This window comes from Mesoplodon bidens (genome assembly GCF_964165515.1).
Source record: "Mesoplodon bidens genome assembly, chromosome: 5".
Classification (NCBI taxonomy): domain Eukaryota; kingdom Metazoa; phylum Chordata; class Mammalia; order Artiodactyla; family Ziphiidae; genus Mesoplodon; species Mesoplodon bidens.
This window is the reverse complement of record NC_138161.1, coordinates 2,265,503-2,284,102: the sequence shown is the minus strand read 5'-3', so window position 1 is coordinate 2,284,102 and position 18,600 is coordinate 2,265,503. Positions and strand designations below refer to the sequence as shown.

General features: G+C 50.5%; 1 protein-coding gene and 1 pseudogene across 2 annotated transcripts in view; one reads left to right on the top strand and one right to left on the bottom strand.

Annotated features, from left to right (window-relative positions):
* TSPEAR (thrombospondin type laminin G domain and EAR repeats) overlaps positions 1-18,600 on the bottom strand; it is a gene marked incomplete at both ends in the record, with an annotated part of 60,157 nt that overhangs the window by 35,083 nt on the left and 6,474 nt on the right. The window contains one exon of the mRNA XM_081235843.1: positions 5,446-5,666. Coding sequence (XP_081091969.1) covers positions 5,446-5,666 — 221 coding nt within the window. The remainder of the gene's footprint in view (positions 1-5,445; positions 5,667-18,600) is intronic.
* LOC308618148 lies at positions 7,591-18,045 on the top strand (annotated as a pseudogene). The gene is made up of 5 exons: positions 7,591-7,768; positions 8,249-8,356; positions 8,423-8,458; positions 12,450-12,466; positions 17,321-18,045. The product of its transcript is annotated as an uncharacterized misc_RNA (transcript).

Here is an 18,600-nt window from a genome sequence, read left to right as displayed (position 1 = left end):
TAAAACAATATATGTATAAAGCATATTGTATAAAACAATATGTATACAATGTATTTTGGGGCCTATAGTCTATAGAAATGCAATATATTTGACAACATCAGCACAAAGGAGGTACATGGGAGCAAAACTGTACTGGGCAAAGGAAATTACAGCAGATGAGAACTCAAATCCACAGGAAAAAGTGAAGAGAACCAGAAATGATAAAAAGGCTAGGATAACAAAAGCTTTGCATTCCTTTCTTCTCTAAGCTTCTTAAAAATCATTAAAGTATACTAAGTAATAATTATAACAACATATTCTTGGAATTTTAACATTTTAAGATGAAATATTATAACAGGAGGGACAAAAAAGACAGGAAGGAATAGAGTTACGTATAAAAATGAGCAGTGTTTTTATATATAACTGGAATTGAGTTGGTATAAATTGGAAGTTGATTCCGATAAGTTAACATAAATACATGATAGACCCTAGAGCAAAGGGAAACTTAAAAATATATGATGAAAAAATCATTAAAGAAATAAAGTTGCTACATTGGAAAATATTTACTAAAAGCAAAAGAAAGCAGTAGAAAAGGACTAAAGGAACACAATTACAAAAAAGACATGAGGGCTTCCCTGGTGGCGCAGTGGTTGAGAGTCCGCCTGCCGATGCAGGGGACACGGGTTCGTGCCCCTATCCCGGAAGATCCCACATGCCGTGCAGCGGCTGGGCCCGCGAGCCATGGCCGCGGAGCCTGTGTGTCCGGAGCCTGTGCTCCGCAACGGGAGAGGCCGCAGCAGTGAGAGGCCCGCGTACAGCAAAAAAAAAAAAAAAAAAAAAAAAAAAAAGACATGAGAGGGCTTCCCTGGTGGCACAGTGGTTGAGAGTCCGCCTGCCAATGCAGGGGACGTGGGTTCGTGCCCCGGTCCGGGAAGATCCCACATGCTGCGGAGCGGCTGGGCCCGTGGGCCGTGGCCGCTGAGCCTGCGCATCCAGAGCCTGTGCTCCGCAGCGGGCGAGGCCACGACAGTGAGAGGCCCACGTACCACACACACACAAAAAAAGACATGAGAAATAGGAAACAAAAAAATGAAATAGCAGACATAAATCCAACCACAGTTAATGCTCATTATTACTATAGAAAGTCACTGCAAACACTAGATTAGCAAGTACTGAACCATTGCTTCTAGGGGAAATAAAGCTTTAGGTTCCTGTGAGCCTCTAGCCTCATTTTCATCAACTAATCATTACATAATCTTGTGTTATGTGTGTCTTGGAAAAATGCACCGAGTTTTCCTTTACTCTCATGAAGAATGCTTCTGACACCAGATGTGTGGGTCTTCACCTGCCCCAACAAATTCCCTGACACCATATGAGTGTCCTACAAGTCAGTTCAGCTCTGACCCTAACCAGAGTCAACACAGACCCCACAGGTTAGGTTTCAGTTGCACAATACTGCCCCCTACTTCAGATGCCAATTACAAGTAGCAGGCACCCGGGTGACCCACAACTTCTGTCTGACTTGGCTACAAATTGGAGGTCCCCATGACTCCTTCAATAACTTGCTAGAGCAGAACCCAGAAAAACAGTTTACTTATTATTGCTGATTTTTTACAAAGGATATTTTAAAAGATACAGGTAAACAGCCATATGAAGATACATAGGGTGAGTTCTGGAAGGGTTCTGAGTGCAGGAGCTTCTGTTTCCATGGAGTGGGGTGTATCACCCTCCTGGCATGTGGACGTGTTCAACAACCCAGGTGCTCTCCAAGCCCTGTACTTTGGGGATTTTTATGGAGGCTTCATCTTGTAGGCATTGATTAACTCAATTTCTAGCCCCTCTCCCCTTTTTGGAGAATAGGAGGTGGGGCTGAAAGTACCAAGCTACTAATCAAGGCTTGGTCTTTCTGGTGACCCTCTCCCATCCAGGAGCCCACCAAGAGTTGCCTTATTAGAATAAAAGACAACTCCTATCCTAGGAAATTCCAAGGGATTAGGAGATCTGTGTCAGAAACCAGGGTCAAATACCAAATATTAGCCAGGGTTAGATAGATAGATACATAGATAGATAGATAGATAGATATAGATATGGTATTATTTCACAATGTATGTTTAATATTTATTGTTGATTCATTAGCACTTAACTCACTTCCAACAGCAACATAATTCATGCCTGAATGGCACTTATCTGATGCACATATTTTCTTCCTAACGCACATCACAGCCTTCTTGCACTTAGGAACACTAGACAGCACTTCAGCACTATGTTTGGGAGCCATTTCAAGCAGCAAGGTCACCAGTGAAAAGCACAAAAATGTGAAGAACGTAGCTCTAAATGACAGCAAAAGGGCACTTGTTTACAGTATGAGCTGAAGCAAGAAGGCAGAGCATTGCCTTGTCATCCTCGGCTGGGAACATGCATGTTGTTCCCATGACATCAAATGTTTTGCAGCTCTATGCATGTCCATGAATGACTTTGGAAGTGCCAGAAGTATTGATTTGGGGGTTACAAATCAATTTTAGAAAGTAGGTGAATTTGCAAATACAAAATCTGTGAATAATGAGGATCAACTATATATCAGTAATAACATAAATGCAAATAATTAACGCAATCAAAAGGCAGAGATTGTTGACTGCATAAACAAACATGATTCAACTATATGCTGTCTACATGAGACATACTTTAGATTCAAAGATAGAAATAGATTGACAGTAAAAGGATAGAAAAAGATACATCATGCAAACAGCAACCACGAGAAAATATTAATATTTTACTAATATCAGATAAAATAGACTTTAAACAAAAATTGTAACTAGAGACAGGCATTTTATAATAATAAAAAGTCAATCCATCAGGAATATATAACAATTATACATGCAAATAATAACAGAGCTTCAAAATACATAAAGTTAAAACTGACAGAAACGAAGGGAAAAATAGACAGTTCAACAATATTAGTTGAAAACTGTAAAATACCAATTTCAATAATGTATAGAACAACTACAGAGAAGATCGAAATGGAAACATAAAACCTGAACAACACAATAAGCCAACAAGACCTAACAGACATCTGTAGAATGCCCTACCCAACAACAGCAGAATATACATTCTACAGAAACACACATGGAACATTCTCTACGGGAGAACATATGCTAGGACAGACAACAAACCTCAATAAGTTAAAAAGGACAGAAATAACACAAAGTATGTTTTCTGACCACAATGGAGTGAAATTGGAAATTAATAATTGAAAAAAGTGGGAAGTTCATGAGTATGTGGAAATTAAACAGTACACACCTAAATAACCAAAGGGTCAAAGAAGAAACCAAAAAAGAAATAATAAAATACTTTAAGATGAGTGAAAACAAAGATCAAAATACCAAAACTTATGGGATGCAGCTAAAGCACTTCTTAGAGGGAAATTTATAGCTGTAAGTACCTATATTAAGAAAGAAGAAGGTCTCAAGTCAAACCTAACCTTCCACTTTAATGAATGGATCAAAGACCTAAATATAAGAGCTAATTCTATAAAGCTCTTGGAAGAAAACTTTGGGATAAATCTTTATGACCTCAGATTTGGCATTGGATTCTAAGATATGGCACAAAAAGTATAAGCAAAAAAAGAAAAAATAGGTAAATATGACTTCATCAAAATTAAAAAGTTTCGTGCTTCAAAGGATACCATCAAGAAAGTGAAAAGACAACCCATATAATGGGAGAAAATATTTGAAAATCCTATATATGATAGGAGACTTATATCTAGAATACATAAGGAACTCATAACACAACAATTAAAAAGGCAAATAATCCAATTAAAACCTAGGCAGAGGACTTGATTAGACATTTCTCCAAAGAAGAGTCATAAGTGGCCAATACACACATGAAAAAATACACACCATCATTATTCATCAGGGAAATGCAAATCAAAGCCACAATGAAATACTGCTTCAGGCCCACATGGGTCGCTAGAATCAAGAAGTCAGATAATAACAAGTGTTGGTGAGGATGTGGAGAAGTTGCAGCCCTCATCCAGTGCTGGTGGGAATATCAGATGGTGCAGCTACCTTGGGGAAACAGTCTGGCAGTTTCTAAAAAGTTAATGATAAAGTTACCCTAAGACTCAGCAGTTCCACTCCTAAGTATATACCCAAGAGAAATGAAAACACATGCCCCTACAAAAATGTGTACATGAATGTTTATAGCAGCATTATTCATAATAACCAAAAGGTAGAAACAAGCCAAATGTCCATCAACAATGAATGGGGTGATCAAAATGTGCTATATACACTCAGTAAAATATGACGTGGCCATAAAAAGGACTGAAGCACTGATACACGCTACATCATGGGTGAACCTTGAACACGTACTACATAAGCTGGTTACAAAGATCATATATTACAGTATATGATTCCATTTATATGAAATGTCCACAGTAGGCAAACTCGCAGATACGTAAAGTCAATGAGTTGCTGCTTAGTGCTGGGGGTAGGGAGTGGGGTCGGGGTAGGGGGAGCCAAAGGGCTCGGGGCTTCTCTCCGAGGTGATGAGCATGAGCTACAACGTGCTGTGGTGAGGGCTGCACTGAGCAGCTGACTGCACCGTACACCACTGAATTGTGCACCTCAAATGTGTGAATCATGTCTCAAAGAACCTGTTAGAAAGTTACTGAGCATGACAGGAAATAAAGAGATGGAGCTGACGGCGAGCCAGTCCTCCGGGGAACCCACAGGTTGGAGTCTTGTTCAAGAAAGCAGCTGACAAGACAAAGACTTTCACCTTAGAACTGGAATTTACATTAAAAACAAGAAGAAAATGGAAATCACAGAACTGAAAATGCAATGGCTGGAGCTGAAAGCTCAGCAGCTGGGTTTGAGAGCAGATTGTACAGAATGATGAGGATCAGCGGGCAGAAGCCCCCGGGGGGTATCAGGATGGAACCACAGTCGACAGCAAACCAACTGGGAGAATCTTGGCTATGAGAGAATCGGGGATACTGACTCGGAATGTGAAGGATTAGTCACACGCCTAGGAAGTGCCTTGTCCTGGACCCTGGGGAAACCTCCAGGGGCGCTTCCATCCTAGCCGGGGACGGTGGGAATGTTAGCTGGATCTGCTGAGGATGGGACTGCAAGTCACAGGTAAACAGACCCCAAAAGAGTATGTTTTTGTTATTTTGTTTACATTTCCTGCTAAAGGATGTCAAACTAAAAACTCTGAGCCTTATCCCTAGCCTTTGACAGCTTAGCACACCAGAAAATTATAATTGCTGTACAGACTCCTAACAAATGGTCACACAGGCTCTGCCTGCATACTCACAGTGATGGGGACCTCACTACCTATCAAGGCTGGCCACTCTTGACCTCTTGACCGGATCAGTCGTGCCCTTCACACGCGCTGGCATTGAGAACGTGCAAAGGTACGGGAAGGGGGGGTCATTCTACAGGAAGAGTGGGAAGTGGCACTGACCTTAGCAGGGAGACTGGGAACTTTCAAGGTTACGACGATGGAAAATTCTTCCGGGAAGAGGTCGCATCTGAAGAAAATCCTTGACGCAGGAAAGCTCAGGTCATGGGGGGCAGCGGCTGAGAGCTGAAGTCCTCGCGCACCTTGGACCTGTGTCACCCTGACCCCGACCGCAGTGCCATCAGGAGGGACCGCCTCTGCCAGGATGTCCAGGGGCCGCAGGTCTGTGTCAAGGAAATCACACGTGGGTTATGCCAGGGCGTTTACGGGGGCACCCAGGTGTGGGTGTGCGGGCTCTGGTCTCAGTGTCCTACAGGGTCCTCGAAAGAGCCCTGTGAGCAGGGCGTCACGATTATCCCGTGTGGACTAAGAATGTCTCCAGCCACATCAGAAAACAAAGGATGTTTCAGCCATCAAGCCATCACATTACAGCCGTCCCTGACATGCACCCTGAGGAGACTCAGGATGAGAAAACACGGGACGCTGGCCCCAGGTAGCTGAGGTGCACATCAAAGGAATGATTTCAGTGAGCCCGGACTCCCGCATCTTCCCATACACAGAAATGCACTGAATTCCTTAACTTGAGATGTCTGGTTTTCTTTAATTAACAGCATTCTTTTGATGATCTGACTACCTGGTTTTTTTACAAAACTCCTCTGTATCCTGGCTCCGCCCTGACCTCGGAGCCGTCCCTCAGAGCCATCTGAGATGCTGTGTCCTGGTTAAGTCCTCAGTTTTGTCCGCTGAATAAACCATAACTCTCAGCTTTTAGGTTGTGCATTTTTTTTCAGTCGACACCCGTCTATCCAGTGAGCTAGCGGAGGCACCAAGGGTTCACGACCCACCTGGGTCTACCGTGGCCTCTCCTTCCCACACTTCCACCCCGTCCCCCTGGGTTTTGCTGCCATTTTCAAGTTAACCACCAGGCGCTGTGCTGGGTGTGCTGGGGCACGAGGAAGCCCCCAACCCGGCCCCGGGGAGCCCATGGTCCCTGGGAGACAGGCTCGCACACAGGAAGCTTCCAGGGTCTGAGACGAGGCAGGCGAGGCATCCCCGAGCCCCCAGCAGAGCCGTCTGTGACACGGTCTCGGTGGTGCCGTCGGAGGGCAGGGCCGACAGGACCTGGACGCCGCCCTGGCCTGGGTACTGCCTTCCCCACACGTCGCAGAGGAGCAGACAGGCTCCTGCTCTGCAGTTCAAGGTCATCAGAAACAAAACTCACCTGAGCCCAGAGGACAGGAAAGGAGAGCGGGGAGGCAGAGAGACCTGCGACTGGGGTGGGGCTCCAGACGGCCCGCCCGGCCCCGCGGCGGAAGGGAGGTGCTGGCTCGGAGCAGGCCCATGGCTGCCCCTTGGACCCTTCCAGACTCGGACACCATGTGTCAGGCCGTGGCCTGGGACAAATGACAGGCACGTGCGAATGAAACAGCCGTTCCCCAGAGCCGTCTCCCTCGGGGTCTGGCGGTCCTGCTAAGGGGTCTGAGCCTGACACAGGGGTGCTGGCCCTGGAGCCAGCGGTCAGTGCACCACGGGGATCGGTCAGCAAAGCAGCGGGGCTGCGGCCATGAGAGCAGAGGACACCCCCTCTGCGCTGCCCCCGCGCTCGGGCCTGGCCCTTCCCCCGTCCAGGGACTCACAGCGGCCAGAGGGCAACCAGCACAGCACTGAGGGGAGAGCGCGGGGGGAGCAGGGGGCGTCACAAACGGGGGCAGACGGAGCGGAAGACAGGAGCTCCTTTTCTCCATTAAGTCAAGGGAATTCAGGAAACAAGCGGGCTCTCCGAACCAGTTCAGAGGAAGGGTACCGCGCTCAGAGAAGAGAGGAGGAGAGAGCAGCTCCCAGTGGGAGCGTGAAACATGGAAGGAAAGGTCAGCGATCAGAGGGACCAGAGCAGCCCTGGGAGGGCGAGGGCGAGAGGACCGAGGATTTGCATCCAGGACACAGGGAATTCTTCCTAACGCGGGAGAGAGGAGGGGCTGTGCAAGCAAGGAGCTGGGCTCCTAAAACCAGAGCACACTCACTGCCCCGCCCCAGTGCCCAACATGGTACAGAGTTTGGGGCCATCAAGCCGGGGCACAGCCAGGGACGCAGACGTCCTCCTGGAGAGGGGCATCCTCATGTGCCCGGAGGCACCCACGGGGTGTGGACATGCCCGAGGGTGCAGGGACCCAGGGCAGGCTGGACGGCAGTGGGCGGCCCGGCCGCGTGCACACCTGGACTCCGGCCCGAGGCTCATGCCAGCCAGGGGGGGACAGCGAGACCGAGGGATGTGGCGGCCTGAGCAGCGTCTGGGAGGACGGGCGTGCGAGGCCCTCTGGGGGATGTGGTGAGGGAGGGACGGCAGCTGCTCTGTGACGGGAGGGCAGGGCACTGTTGTCATTTACGTCACTGGAAGCGAGAAGCAGCCTGGGAGGAAGGAGCATCGTGCCTGGGAAAACACGTGTGTGTAAACGAAGACGCCCGCAGCTCGGCGCTCCGACGTACTCCAGCGTCAAGGGCGGTGGTCACCCCGAGGCCGCTGTGTGTGTCGGGGACGGGGTCCCAGAGAGACGCCAGGGAGGAGTCTGGCATCTCAGGGGCGGAGGGGAGTCCGTGTTCTGGGGGATGGACCCTGACCCCAGCCTCAGGCTGCCCAGGCTGGGGATCAGATTCCACATCCTGTGTGGATGCGCCTGGCTGGGGTCCCTGGGGAGCACGGGGCTCTAAGTAAACACTGTGCACCCTAAATTCACCCACAAACTGAGAGACACAGGGTACGTGGGCCCTGTCTGGCAGTGGCCCCACCAGCGTCCGGCCCCTCCTTCAGGAAACGTGGGCCCTCCACCAGGCAGGCTGCTCGGCTTCCAGGACATGCCTCAGCCCGGCCAAGCCCCAGGCACCGGCAACTGGGGGGACCCTAACTCGGCTAATCTCAGTGCGAGTCTCTCCCTCCATTGTTTAACTGAAACAGCCTCTTCCTGGCCACCCCCCCGCCCCCCAGAACCCACGCAGGCCCGAGCGGCCTGTGGCCCGGCAGGTACTCATCCACGCAGGCTCTCTCCACCTGTTCCTGGTCCACACGCCCACACACCTGCCGAGGGTTCTCCGGGTTAACAAAGACAGTGCGTTTGTGCCTTCCTGGGAAAGTCCTGCTGGCTGCAGGGATGAGTGAGTGACCGAGCTCACAGAGGTCAGTGCCACCTCAGGACGTCCAGATGCCTAAGTGATAAGAGTCCAGCAAGCTAACCGATGGGACATGTACACTGGCACCTGCCGGATTCATGCTGACAGGCTGGACAGAAGACAGACAATGGCCGAGCCGTAGACGCCTGGCCACAGAAGCCTGACCTACAACCTCGGCAGCTGCTGCCCAGAACGGCCAGAATGTGGCCGGTGACCACCAGCTTCCCTAAGTTTTGTCCCCACGTCCAGTTCAGGACCCCACGGAGAAACCCAGATCTGCTCCCTAACCAGGCACATGGGGCGCAGCTGCCGGTCCACCCCCAGCTTCCCTCGCTGACAGCCTCCATCAGGCCACACCCGGGCCTTCCTTTTTCTGCTCTAAGCTGTGCCTGCCTGAGCCCCTGACAAACCCAGGTGACGCTGGTGGGCCCCTGCCAGAGCCAGCGGGATAAACAGCCGGGCTTGCCCTCATTTGCATGGTCTTCGTCTGTTCCACAAAGGCTTCTTGAAATGCCAGTTTCCAAAATAAATAGTCGTTGCCCTGTGGTGCTTATAATTTATCAGAGAGACTGTGGCGGCCACAGAGAGATGAACTCAAAGCTGGCTACCAGTAGGGTCCTGACCTAGACCTCAGCATCGTAAGATCTGGCCCACGACTGACTCGCTGCACCTCTCTGAGCCTCAGTTTACTCGTCTGTAAAATGGGAGGGTGGCGACTGTCCGTGTCAGGGGCTCAGCTGAGCTGGAGAAAGAACTGAGCCGCCAGGTGTCGGAGGAGCCGATCACAGCAACAGGCAAAGCGGAAGGAGAGTGAAGTCTTTAACCCTGTACTGCGACAGTGTCGGCAAGACCCCCCACCCCCCGGAAGGGCACCAACGGGCGTGCCAGGGAGCCCAGGACAAAAGCCACCTGCAGTCTGATGAGCCCTGGGGCCAGGGAGGGAGCGGGAGGAAGGGCCACGAGTGGGAAAGCACTGGGATGCGGGCCAGAGTGGGGAAAGTGTCTTCACAGGAGGCCTGAAAGGAGGCCGGGAGTGCAGACGTGCGTGTGAGTGTGGCCGTGGCCATGGCCGTGGCCGGTGAGGCCAGCTCCCCCCAGGACAGAAGTGCCCTGGCTGTGCCCCAAGTCTGGGGGGAGTGGGCAGCGTCCTTGTGAGGCCTGTGGTTGGCCTGTGGGATCTCTCAAAGCAGTTCTGGCCAGAAGCCAGGCTCCTCGTGTCCCAGAAAAGTTCCCTGGGGAGGCCCCCCGTGCTGGGGCCGTGAAGACCGAGGTTATTTGGTGGACGGGCAACTGCCTTATGCTGGATGCACAGGTATGAGCCACAGGCCTGCAGCCAGGTGGACACCCGGCCAGCTTCAGACGGTCTCTGAGATGGGGGTGGGGAGGGAGGGAAACGAGATGGCCAATAAGATCCTCTTTACTCTGTGGATTTCGTTGAGTTCATTGGGTGCCCAGGGACCAGGAGCAATTCATTTCCAAGAATTTAGGTGAGGCTACTATTAGGTCTGCCCTGTGGGACAGTGGGACTGAGGACACGGCCACAGTGACAGAACAGTCCAGTTTGGGCCCAAGAAGAAGCAGATGGACCAGTGATGGGGAGGTCCAAGAGCTCAGAGACCCACACAAGCAGGGATGACACATGGTCCGGGCTCCACGCAGATCCGTGGAGGGAGGACCGATCAGTGGGTGGTGGTGGGAAAGCTGGGCTTCGGTGGGGAGATAAGCCAGACCCGATTTCTCCCTGAACAGGACACAGGTCATCAACTCCAGGTGGGGTGGAAAGTGAGACTTCCACGTCAGAGGGAGAAGTTGGGGGCTCTCTTTGTGACCTGGGGTTAAGGAAGATTTCTCAACACTAGACACAAACCATCAGAAAGAAGCTGGTCCATCTGCTCACATCAAAACAAGGATTTCCGTTCGATAAAGGTCACCATGGGCCGTGTCACAGGACAGAGCAGGAAAGGGGTTTGCCGTTCTTAAAACTGACAAGGGGTGAACACACAGAAGGAACAAGGCACCCAGGACACCAGCAAGGAAAACAGAAGAACAATCCTTACCCCAAAGGCAGGTAACCTAAGGAAGAAACAACTCAAATATGATGAAAGCTAAGTCAATACAGTCAATGTAAATTAAACAGTGACAAGGTATCACTTTTCTCCTATTACACTGGTTAAAAAAGGAAACCGGAAAAAATATAAAGATGGAGCACAGAAGCAACCTAAATGTCCATCGACAGGTGAATGGATAAAAAAGCTGTGGTACAAAAAAATATACACAATGGAATACTACTCGGCCATAAAAAAGAATGAAATAATGCCAGCAACATGGATGGACCTAGAGATTATTATACTAAGTGAAGTAACTCACACAGAGAAAGACAAATATCCTATGATACCACTTATATGTGGAATCTAAAATATGACACAAATGAACTTATCTACAAAACAGAAACAGACTCAGACATAGAGAACAGACTTGTGGTTGCCAAGGGGGAGGGGGTGGGGGAGGGAGGGATTGGCAGTTTGGGGTCAGCAGATGCAAACTAGTATATATAGGCTGGATCAACACCAAAGGCCTACTGTACAGCACAGGGAACTATATTCTATATCCTGTGATAAACTGTAATGGAAAAGAACATGAAGAACAATATATATATATATATATATATATATATAACCGACTCACTTTGCTGTACCGCAGTAATTAACACATTGTAAACCAACTATACTCCAATTAAAAAAAAAAGATGGAGCACAAAGGGGCAAATGGCCCATCCCTGTTGTGTGTTTAAATCTGCTTTTCTTCACTTGTTTTAAAGGACGTCAAGGAATGCGGAGTGAGGCGGGGCTGCTGGGCTTCGCGCGGGACCTGGGCTCTAGGCTGGAGCGTGGGATGTCCCTGGGATATCCGGAGCCTAGAAAGCCAAAGGCCACAGAGTGACCAGGCCCTGGAAGCTACAGGGAGGCATCGAAAGAGCAGGACACCAGCAATGAGCAGTAGACGTAACAGAGCCCCCGGGCCGGCTCGGGCTGCACACATATCCACGCTTTCAAATCCACACACGTCCCCTCCCTCAATCATCCTCCAAAGTCTGTGTTAGCCCCTGGGAATGCCTGACGTTGTCCAGGGGGCCAAGCAGAGTGTAGAGCGACAACCGCTGCCTTGGCACCCAGCTCTCCGGAATCTGCTGTTTCCCACGGCAGCCTCTGTGCTGACCTCTCGGAGGCTGGTCCCCCCTTTCTTGGGGGGCTGTGGGAGGGGGTGGGAATACTGCCAGGCAGGCAGGAGCTGCTCCCTGAATGGGACTGCCTCACAGGGACTGGGAGAGGGACTGCCCAGCCCTCACGGTGCAGTCAGCCCTGCGCCGGGCCACTTTGTGGGTCAGTTTTTAACTTCCCCCCTGAATTTGTGAGAGCATCTGTGTCTGCCTGCAAGAGGGCAGCTGCCAGGGCTGCCAAGTAGGTCTCCTGAGTAAGATCCACGCGGCTGGTAAGCAGCTGACGTGAATTCACTTCACATAAACAGGCAACAGGGCGTCCGGGATGCCTTAGTCCGCTGACACAGAGAAGTCCGCAAGCGGAGCAGAACCAGTCCATCTCCAGGCCCAAGCTTGCCAGCTCCAAACCTGAACCTTCCTCAAATGTTCTCCATTGGGTCCAGCAACCGCATGGCCTCACCAGGCACATGGACATCCAGGAGGCGAAGATAGCGCATGCGCCACACAGGCGTCAGGGCTGGCACGGGGACGAGGGGGTTTGGACAGGATGCTCATCTGCCCGCAGGGTCCCGCCCACAGAGGCATCTCCACCGATCCGAAGAGCCTCCTCCCTGTCTTCTCCTGCCAGGAGCCGAGGTGGGCAAGGTGAGGATGAGCGGGCAGCCCCGACTTCAGAGACCTTTGCAATAAAAGCAACACTCACAGGCTTCTCTGGTGGCACAGTGGTTGAGAGTCCGCCTGCCGATGCAGGGGACACGGGTTCGTGCCCCGGTCTGGGAAGATCCCACATGCCGCGGAGCGACTGGGCCCATGAGCCATGGCCACTGAGCCTGCGCGTCCGGAGCCTGTGCTCCGCAACGGGAGAGGCCACAACAGTGAGAGGCCCGCGTACCGCAAAAAAAAAAAAAAAAAAAAAAAAATTAATTAAAAACAACGCTCACTCCCGCTGGGCACGATCATTGATCCAGCCAGCTTTCCGTGTTCCCTTATCGCACGTCCTCCAGGCAAGTGAAAACGTGGACAGCAATGAATCCGGTTGTGGTGGCCTCAGGCTGCAGAAAGTGGAAGTCCAAACACTCAACACCCAGAGGCTCAGCTGCCCCCAAATCCTGTTGCGCGTGAGTCCCCCTGATTCTACTACCATTAAAACTTGTGTATGAATCCAGCAATTATGGAATCAGAGTGAAAGGGGCCGTGGAGATCAGCTCATTCAAAGCCTCAGATTATAGACCAGGATGGTCCGCACGGAACGGATGTGTGGGTGCAGCTGAAGAAGAGGAAGGTGTGGGGTCCTAAGTGCTTCCATGAGAAAAGGAAAGAGGTACCAAACCGACCATCGAGGCTTCCACTGAAGAAACTTGAACAAGAAGAGCAAGTGGAACCCCCAGTGAGGAGGAGGCAGTAGAAGGGCCGAAATCAATGTGATTGAAACAAAAGAAAAATCCATTGAAACCAAAGCTGGTTCTTCAAGAAGATCAATGAAATTGATAAACCTCTGGCCAGACTGACAGGGAAAAACAAGAAGAGACAACGTGTCAGTGTCAAGAACAAAAAATGAGATATCACTAAACATTTTTCAAAAATTAAAAGGAAGCAGAAATAGACTCAGGGACATAGAGAACAGACTTGTGGTTGCCAAAGCGGGGTGGGCAGGGTAGGGATGGACTGGGAGTTTGGGATTAGCAGATGCAAACTGTTATATACAGGATGGATAGACAACAAGGTCCTACTGTACAGCACAGGGAACTATACTCAATATCCTGTGATGAATCATAATGGAAAAGAATATGAAAAAGAATGTATGTATATGTGTATAACTGAATCACTGTGCTGAACAGCAGAAATTAACACAACATTGTAAATCAACTATACTTCAATAAAATAAATTTTTAAAAAAGAAATTAAAAGGATAATGAGGAGACTCTACAAACAACATTAGACCTATATATTCAAAACCTTAGATGAAATGGACCAACTCCTTGACAGGCACAAACTGTAACCAAGCAGGACCCTGTGGGGCCTTCCCGGGACAGAGCGCCCCCATGTCCTCCACCTGCCTCTTGTTGGTAGAAAAACTTTAGCCTCCTAGGCCTTCCCTGAGTTCCAATGAATAAATTCAATCAGAGAAGTGAGAAAATGCAGAAACAAAGGAAGACAGTCAAGCAAGACAAAATAATAATAGTTTAGTCATTAAACAAAGTCAAAGAACTTTAGTTCCTCCTCAAGGGCTATAGGTAATATCCTGAGTCACACCACTGAGTTGTTTCACAGATACTAAAACCCCACCAGGTGGAGGAAGTTAACTGCATGCTGACCACAAGCATGTAGACCCCAGACTGGTTGGAACCAGTAGGCTGATGATATTGATTCCTCATTACCTCACCACCAACCAATCACAAGATGATCGCATACCACAACTCCTTCCCTCACCCTGTCTTTAGAAACCTTTCCTGAAAGCCTTTGGGGAGCTCAGGTCTTTTGAGCATTAGCCACCTGTACTCCTTGCTTGGCGCTTGCAGTAAACACTGCACTTTCCTTCACCACAATTCGGCATCAGTAGATTGGCTTTACTGTGCATGGGCAAGCGGACCCAAGTTTGGTTCAGTAACAAAACTACCAAAACTCATTAAAGAAGAAACAAATAACTGGAATTTCCTATATCTATTAGGAAAACTCCAGTTTCTTAGAAATTCCTACTAAGTATTTGAAGAAGACAAAATGCCAACCCTACACCATCTCTTGTAGAAAATGGAAAAGGAGCTTGCCAACTCCTGTGCTGAAAACCGTGTTATCAAAGCCAAAGATGTTACAGTGAAAGAGAACTACAGACCAATATCCTCATGAATACGGACATGAAAGTCCTGAACAAGATATTAGCTAATCAAATCCAGCAACATGCAAGACAATACAGCACAGCCAAGTGGGGTTTATCTAGCAACTCAAGACTGCTTCAATATTCAAATATCAATCCATGTGGGTACACAGCACCTCTCTATATTAGTTTCCCAATTTCCTGTGAATCTATAACTATTTCATAATAAAAAGTTTTTAAAAATCAGTTAATGTAATTCACCATGTTAACAGACTTACAAAGAAAACAATATGATCATCTAAACAGATGCATAAAAAGCAGTTCATGAAACCCAACATCCATTCATAATAAAATCTCTCAGCAACATAAGAGAGCTTTTAGCTTGAGAAAGCTAATCTACAAAAAACTACAGCTAACATGGTCCTTAATGGTGGAAGACTGAAGGCGTTCCCCCTAAGTTCAGGCATGTGTTAGTTGACATACATGCACCTCCTTGCTCTCTCCACCAGAGGGCATGGGCGAAGTGACACCCAGCGGCAGAGAGGACACCTAGCTCCAGGCCTTGGTTTCTAAATGCCACCATCCACTACAAGGCACCAGGGCTCCTTGGAGAAGTGGTTGATTCCAGGGATGCTGGAAGGGCCCAAGAGCCAAATGAAAGAGCTCCAGTGGTCAAAACGTCAAAAATGGGCTTCCCTGGTGGCGCAGTGGTTGAGAGTCCGCCTGCCAATGCAGGGGACATGGGTTCGTGCCCCGGTCCGGGAAGATCCCACATGCCGCGGAGCGGCTGGGCCCGTGAGCCATGGCCGCTGAGCCTGCGCGTCCGGAGCCTGTGCTCCGCAACGGGAGAGGCCACAACAGTGAGAGGCCCGCGTACCGCCAAAAAAAAAAAAAAAAAATGTCAAAGATGGGTCATTGTCCCAAAGCAGAAGCAATTTGAACAAGAAAATAATGATAATATTGTAGTAGAACACAATAAAATTAACATTCTTTAGTCCATAACAGGACAAATAAACATATTGGGGGGGGAACAACTCTTCCTTAGAGAAGAATTTTAATTAATAATTGGAGATGGGCCGTAGAAGTAGAAAATTCCATTAGCACACCATAGTCATCATGCTGTAGGCATGGTCCCCAGAGGGGTGCTGAAACCACAGGGCAAATGTTTCAGCAGAAGGAGGAAATCTGCGAAGTCTCAAAGAATCTCCCCCAGATATTTATTAATTACAAAGGGAGAAATAGTCACATCTTCAGTGATGAGACATAACACCACCAAGGAACCCCTGCTTCACTGGACACATTACTTCTGTGGATTCTTCCCCTAAAGGGAACAGTCCAAGTCCAATCGTAAGAAAATGTCAGACAAACCCAGCTTGAGGGACAGCCCACAACACACCTGATCACCGCTCTTCCAAAGTGTCAAGTCACAAAGGACAAGGAAACTGTGAGCGATTGTCCCAGACTAGAGCCAACTAAGGAGACCTGATGAATGCCCCGTGGGGTCCTGAACAGAGGGAGGACACTCCTGGGAACCTGGTGAATCCGAAAAGTCTGTCCTTAGTGAAGAGTAACGTCCCAACGCTGGTTTCCAAGACTTGGTAATTGATCTACAGTTCTGTGCAGCGTTATCACTAGAGAAACCTGGGAGACAGGCATACGTGAATTCTCTGTACTCCTTTTATGATTATTCCACAAAATAAACTAAAAAAAAAAATCAACCCATGAGCTCAAACCATGCCTGGACCGGCAGAAATTGTGGCTGTGCTCCAAACCTGTCAGGCCACCTGCTGCCTGCCCCCCACCCTTCACTACCATCCCTGAGAAAGAAGAAAGAACACCTGCTCAGCCTTTCCTTCCATCCCAGACTCTGGCCATGTGTCAGCCTCAGAGCGAGGACAGCACTTAGGAGGGCCTGAATTGTGTCGCAACAGGATGCTGTGGCCTCAGCCCCCAGCACCCGTGAATCTGACCATATTTGGAAATAGGGTCTTTGCAGATACAATCAAGATAAAGTGAGGTCTTTGGGGGCCCCTAATCCAACCTGATTGGTGTCCCTATGAAAGGGGGAAATTTGGACGCAGACAGGCACACACGGAAAAAGCCCTGTGAAGGTGAAGGCAGAGATCAGGGTGATGCTTCTACAAGCCAAGAAACCCCAAGAATTGCCAGAAAAGCCCCAGAAGCTAGGAGACAGCCTGGGGCACACTCTCCCCGACAGCCTTGGAAGGAAACAGCCCTTCCAGCTCCTTGACCTCAGACGTCCGATGTCCAGACTATGAGATACATTTCTGTTGTGTGAGCCGACCCAGCTGCTGTGCTGTTACTGCTGCCTTGGACGCTGATCCAGTGCTGCCTACAAAGCATGACTCACGTTATCTTTATTTAGAACCCAAATACACCTCCTCTCTAACCTTCCAACATGGAGGCACATGACCTCACTCAGCCAGCTGGGCGACCCCAGCAGTGCTCACCCTGACCAGGGGCCAGGACCCAGTGCCCACAAACACCGGCCCCGACTTGCAACACCACCTAACATGACAAGGTGACTTACACTCCACCCTGGGGTTTCTTTCTAGGACAAAAATGAGTAAAGACGTCCCAAGCCAATTTCAAGAGTTTTGTGAGCTGAGCAATGACTCCTGGAACAACAGCAGCTGCCGCTTTTTCTGCGGACCTGCTCTCAACAGCAACCGGGAAGGGAGGGTGTGGAGCCTCCCCAGGACAACACACACACCCAGGAGGGGGTGAAGCCGACAGCCGAGCACATCACACACACACTCACACACACTCACACCCTCTTCCAGCCCCCCTGCCCCACCACAGCCGCGTCCACCCTGTCCGTCTGCTCCAGCGCCCTGAGCTACGGCAGCGGCTCTGCCTGCCCGGTTCCTGCACCGGCTCCTGCTGGCAGGTGGACGACTGTCCAGAGAGCTGCTGCGAGCCCCCTGTCGCGCCCCCAGCGGCTGCGCCCCGGTCCCCTGCCTGACCCTTGTCTGCGCGCCAGTGAGCTGCGTGTCCAACCCCTGCTGCCAACCAGCCTGCACCAGCCCCTGCACGGCCTTGTGCTGCCAACAGTCTAGCTGCCAGCCCCCCTGCTGCACCTGCTCCCCCTGCCAGCAGGCCTGCTGTGTGCCCGTCTGCTGCAAGCCCGTCTGTTGCTCGCCCATCTGCTACAAACCTGCATGCTGCACACCTATCTGTTGTACACCTGTCTGCTGTGTGCCCGTCTGCTGCACGCCTGTGTGCTGCGAGCCCGTGTGCTGTGGGGCCGCCCCCTGCTCAGCCCCCTCGTGCTGCCAGCCCACCCCCTGCCCCTTGTCCCGCCACAGACCCTCCTCCTCTGCATCCCTGCTCTGCCGTCCCACGTGCTCCCGCCTGCTGCGTCTCCGCCTCAGGCACGTCCCGCAGCTGACCGGCACGTCCCCCCAGGGCCAGCCAGGTGCTATGGGCCACCCCCACCTCTGCCATTGCCAGCCACTGGCCACCCTCAGGATTTAACCCGGCACGAGCTGTGGTCTACACCTCTACGTGAATGTGCGCTGACCTAGGACCCCAACAAGCAGGGCTTAGCCCATCTGTAGCCTCCAGATCAGGCCCAGATGAACCTGAGACAACCCTCCCCTATTACTGCGGGTCCCCAGGTTTGTCCTGAAAACCATGGACACCGCTCTCCCCCCTAGTCTTTTGGGGCCTTACCCTGCTCCGTCTCTGCCCCTCCTGCTGCCGTGTGCCCTCCCCTCCCCTCACAGGGGTCTTGAGCTGAGTGAATAAACTCTCCATCCTCCCCCCAGGTGGTCCTCCTTCCCAGCTGGTTGTATGTTTCATCGCTTCCGGCCCTTGGGGCTGACATAAGTAACTCTGGCCTCAGCAGCCTTGGAGCCAAGCCATGTCCTGGGAGCATTTCCAAGGGTGTTGAGCTCTGAGGCCCACCCAGTCGGCCCCAGGGCCCTCGACTCCTGCGTATGTA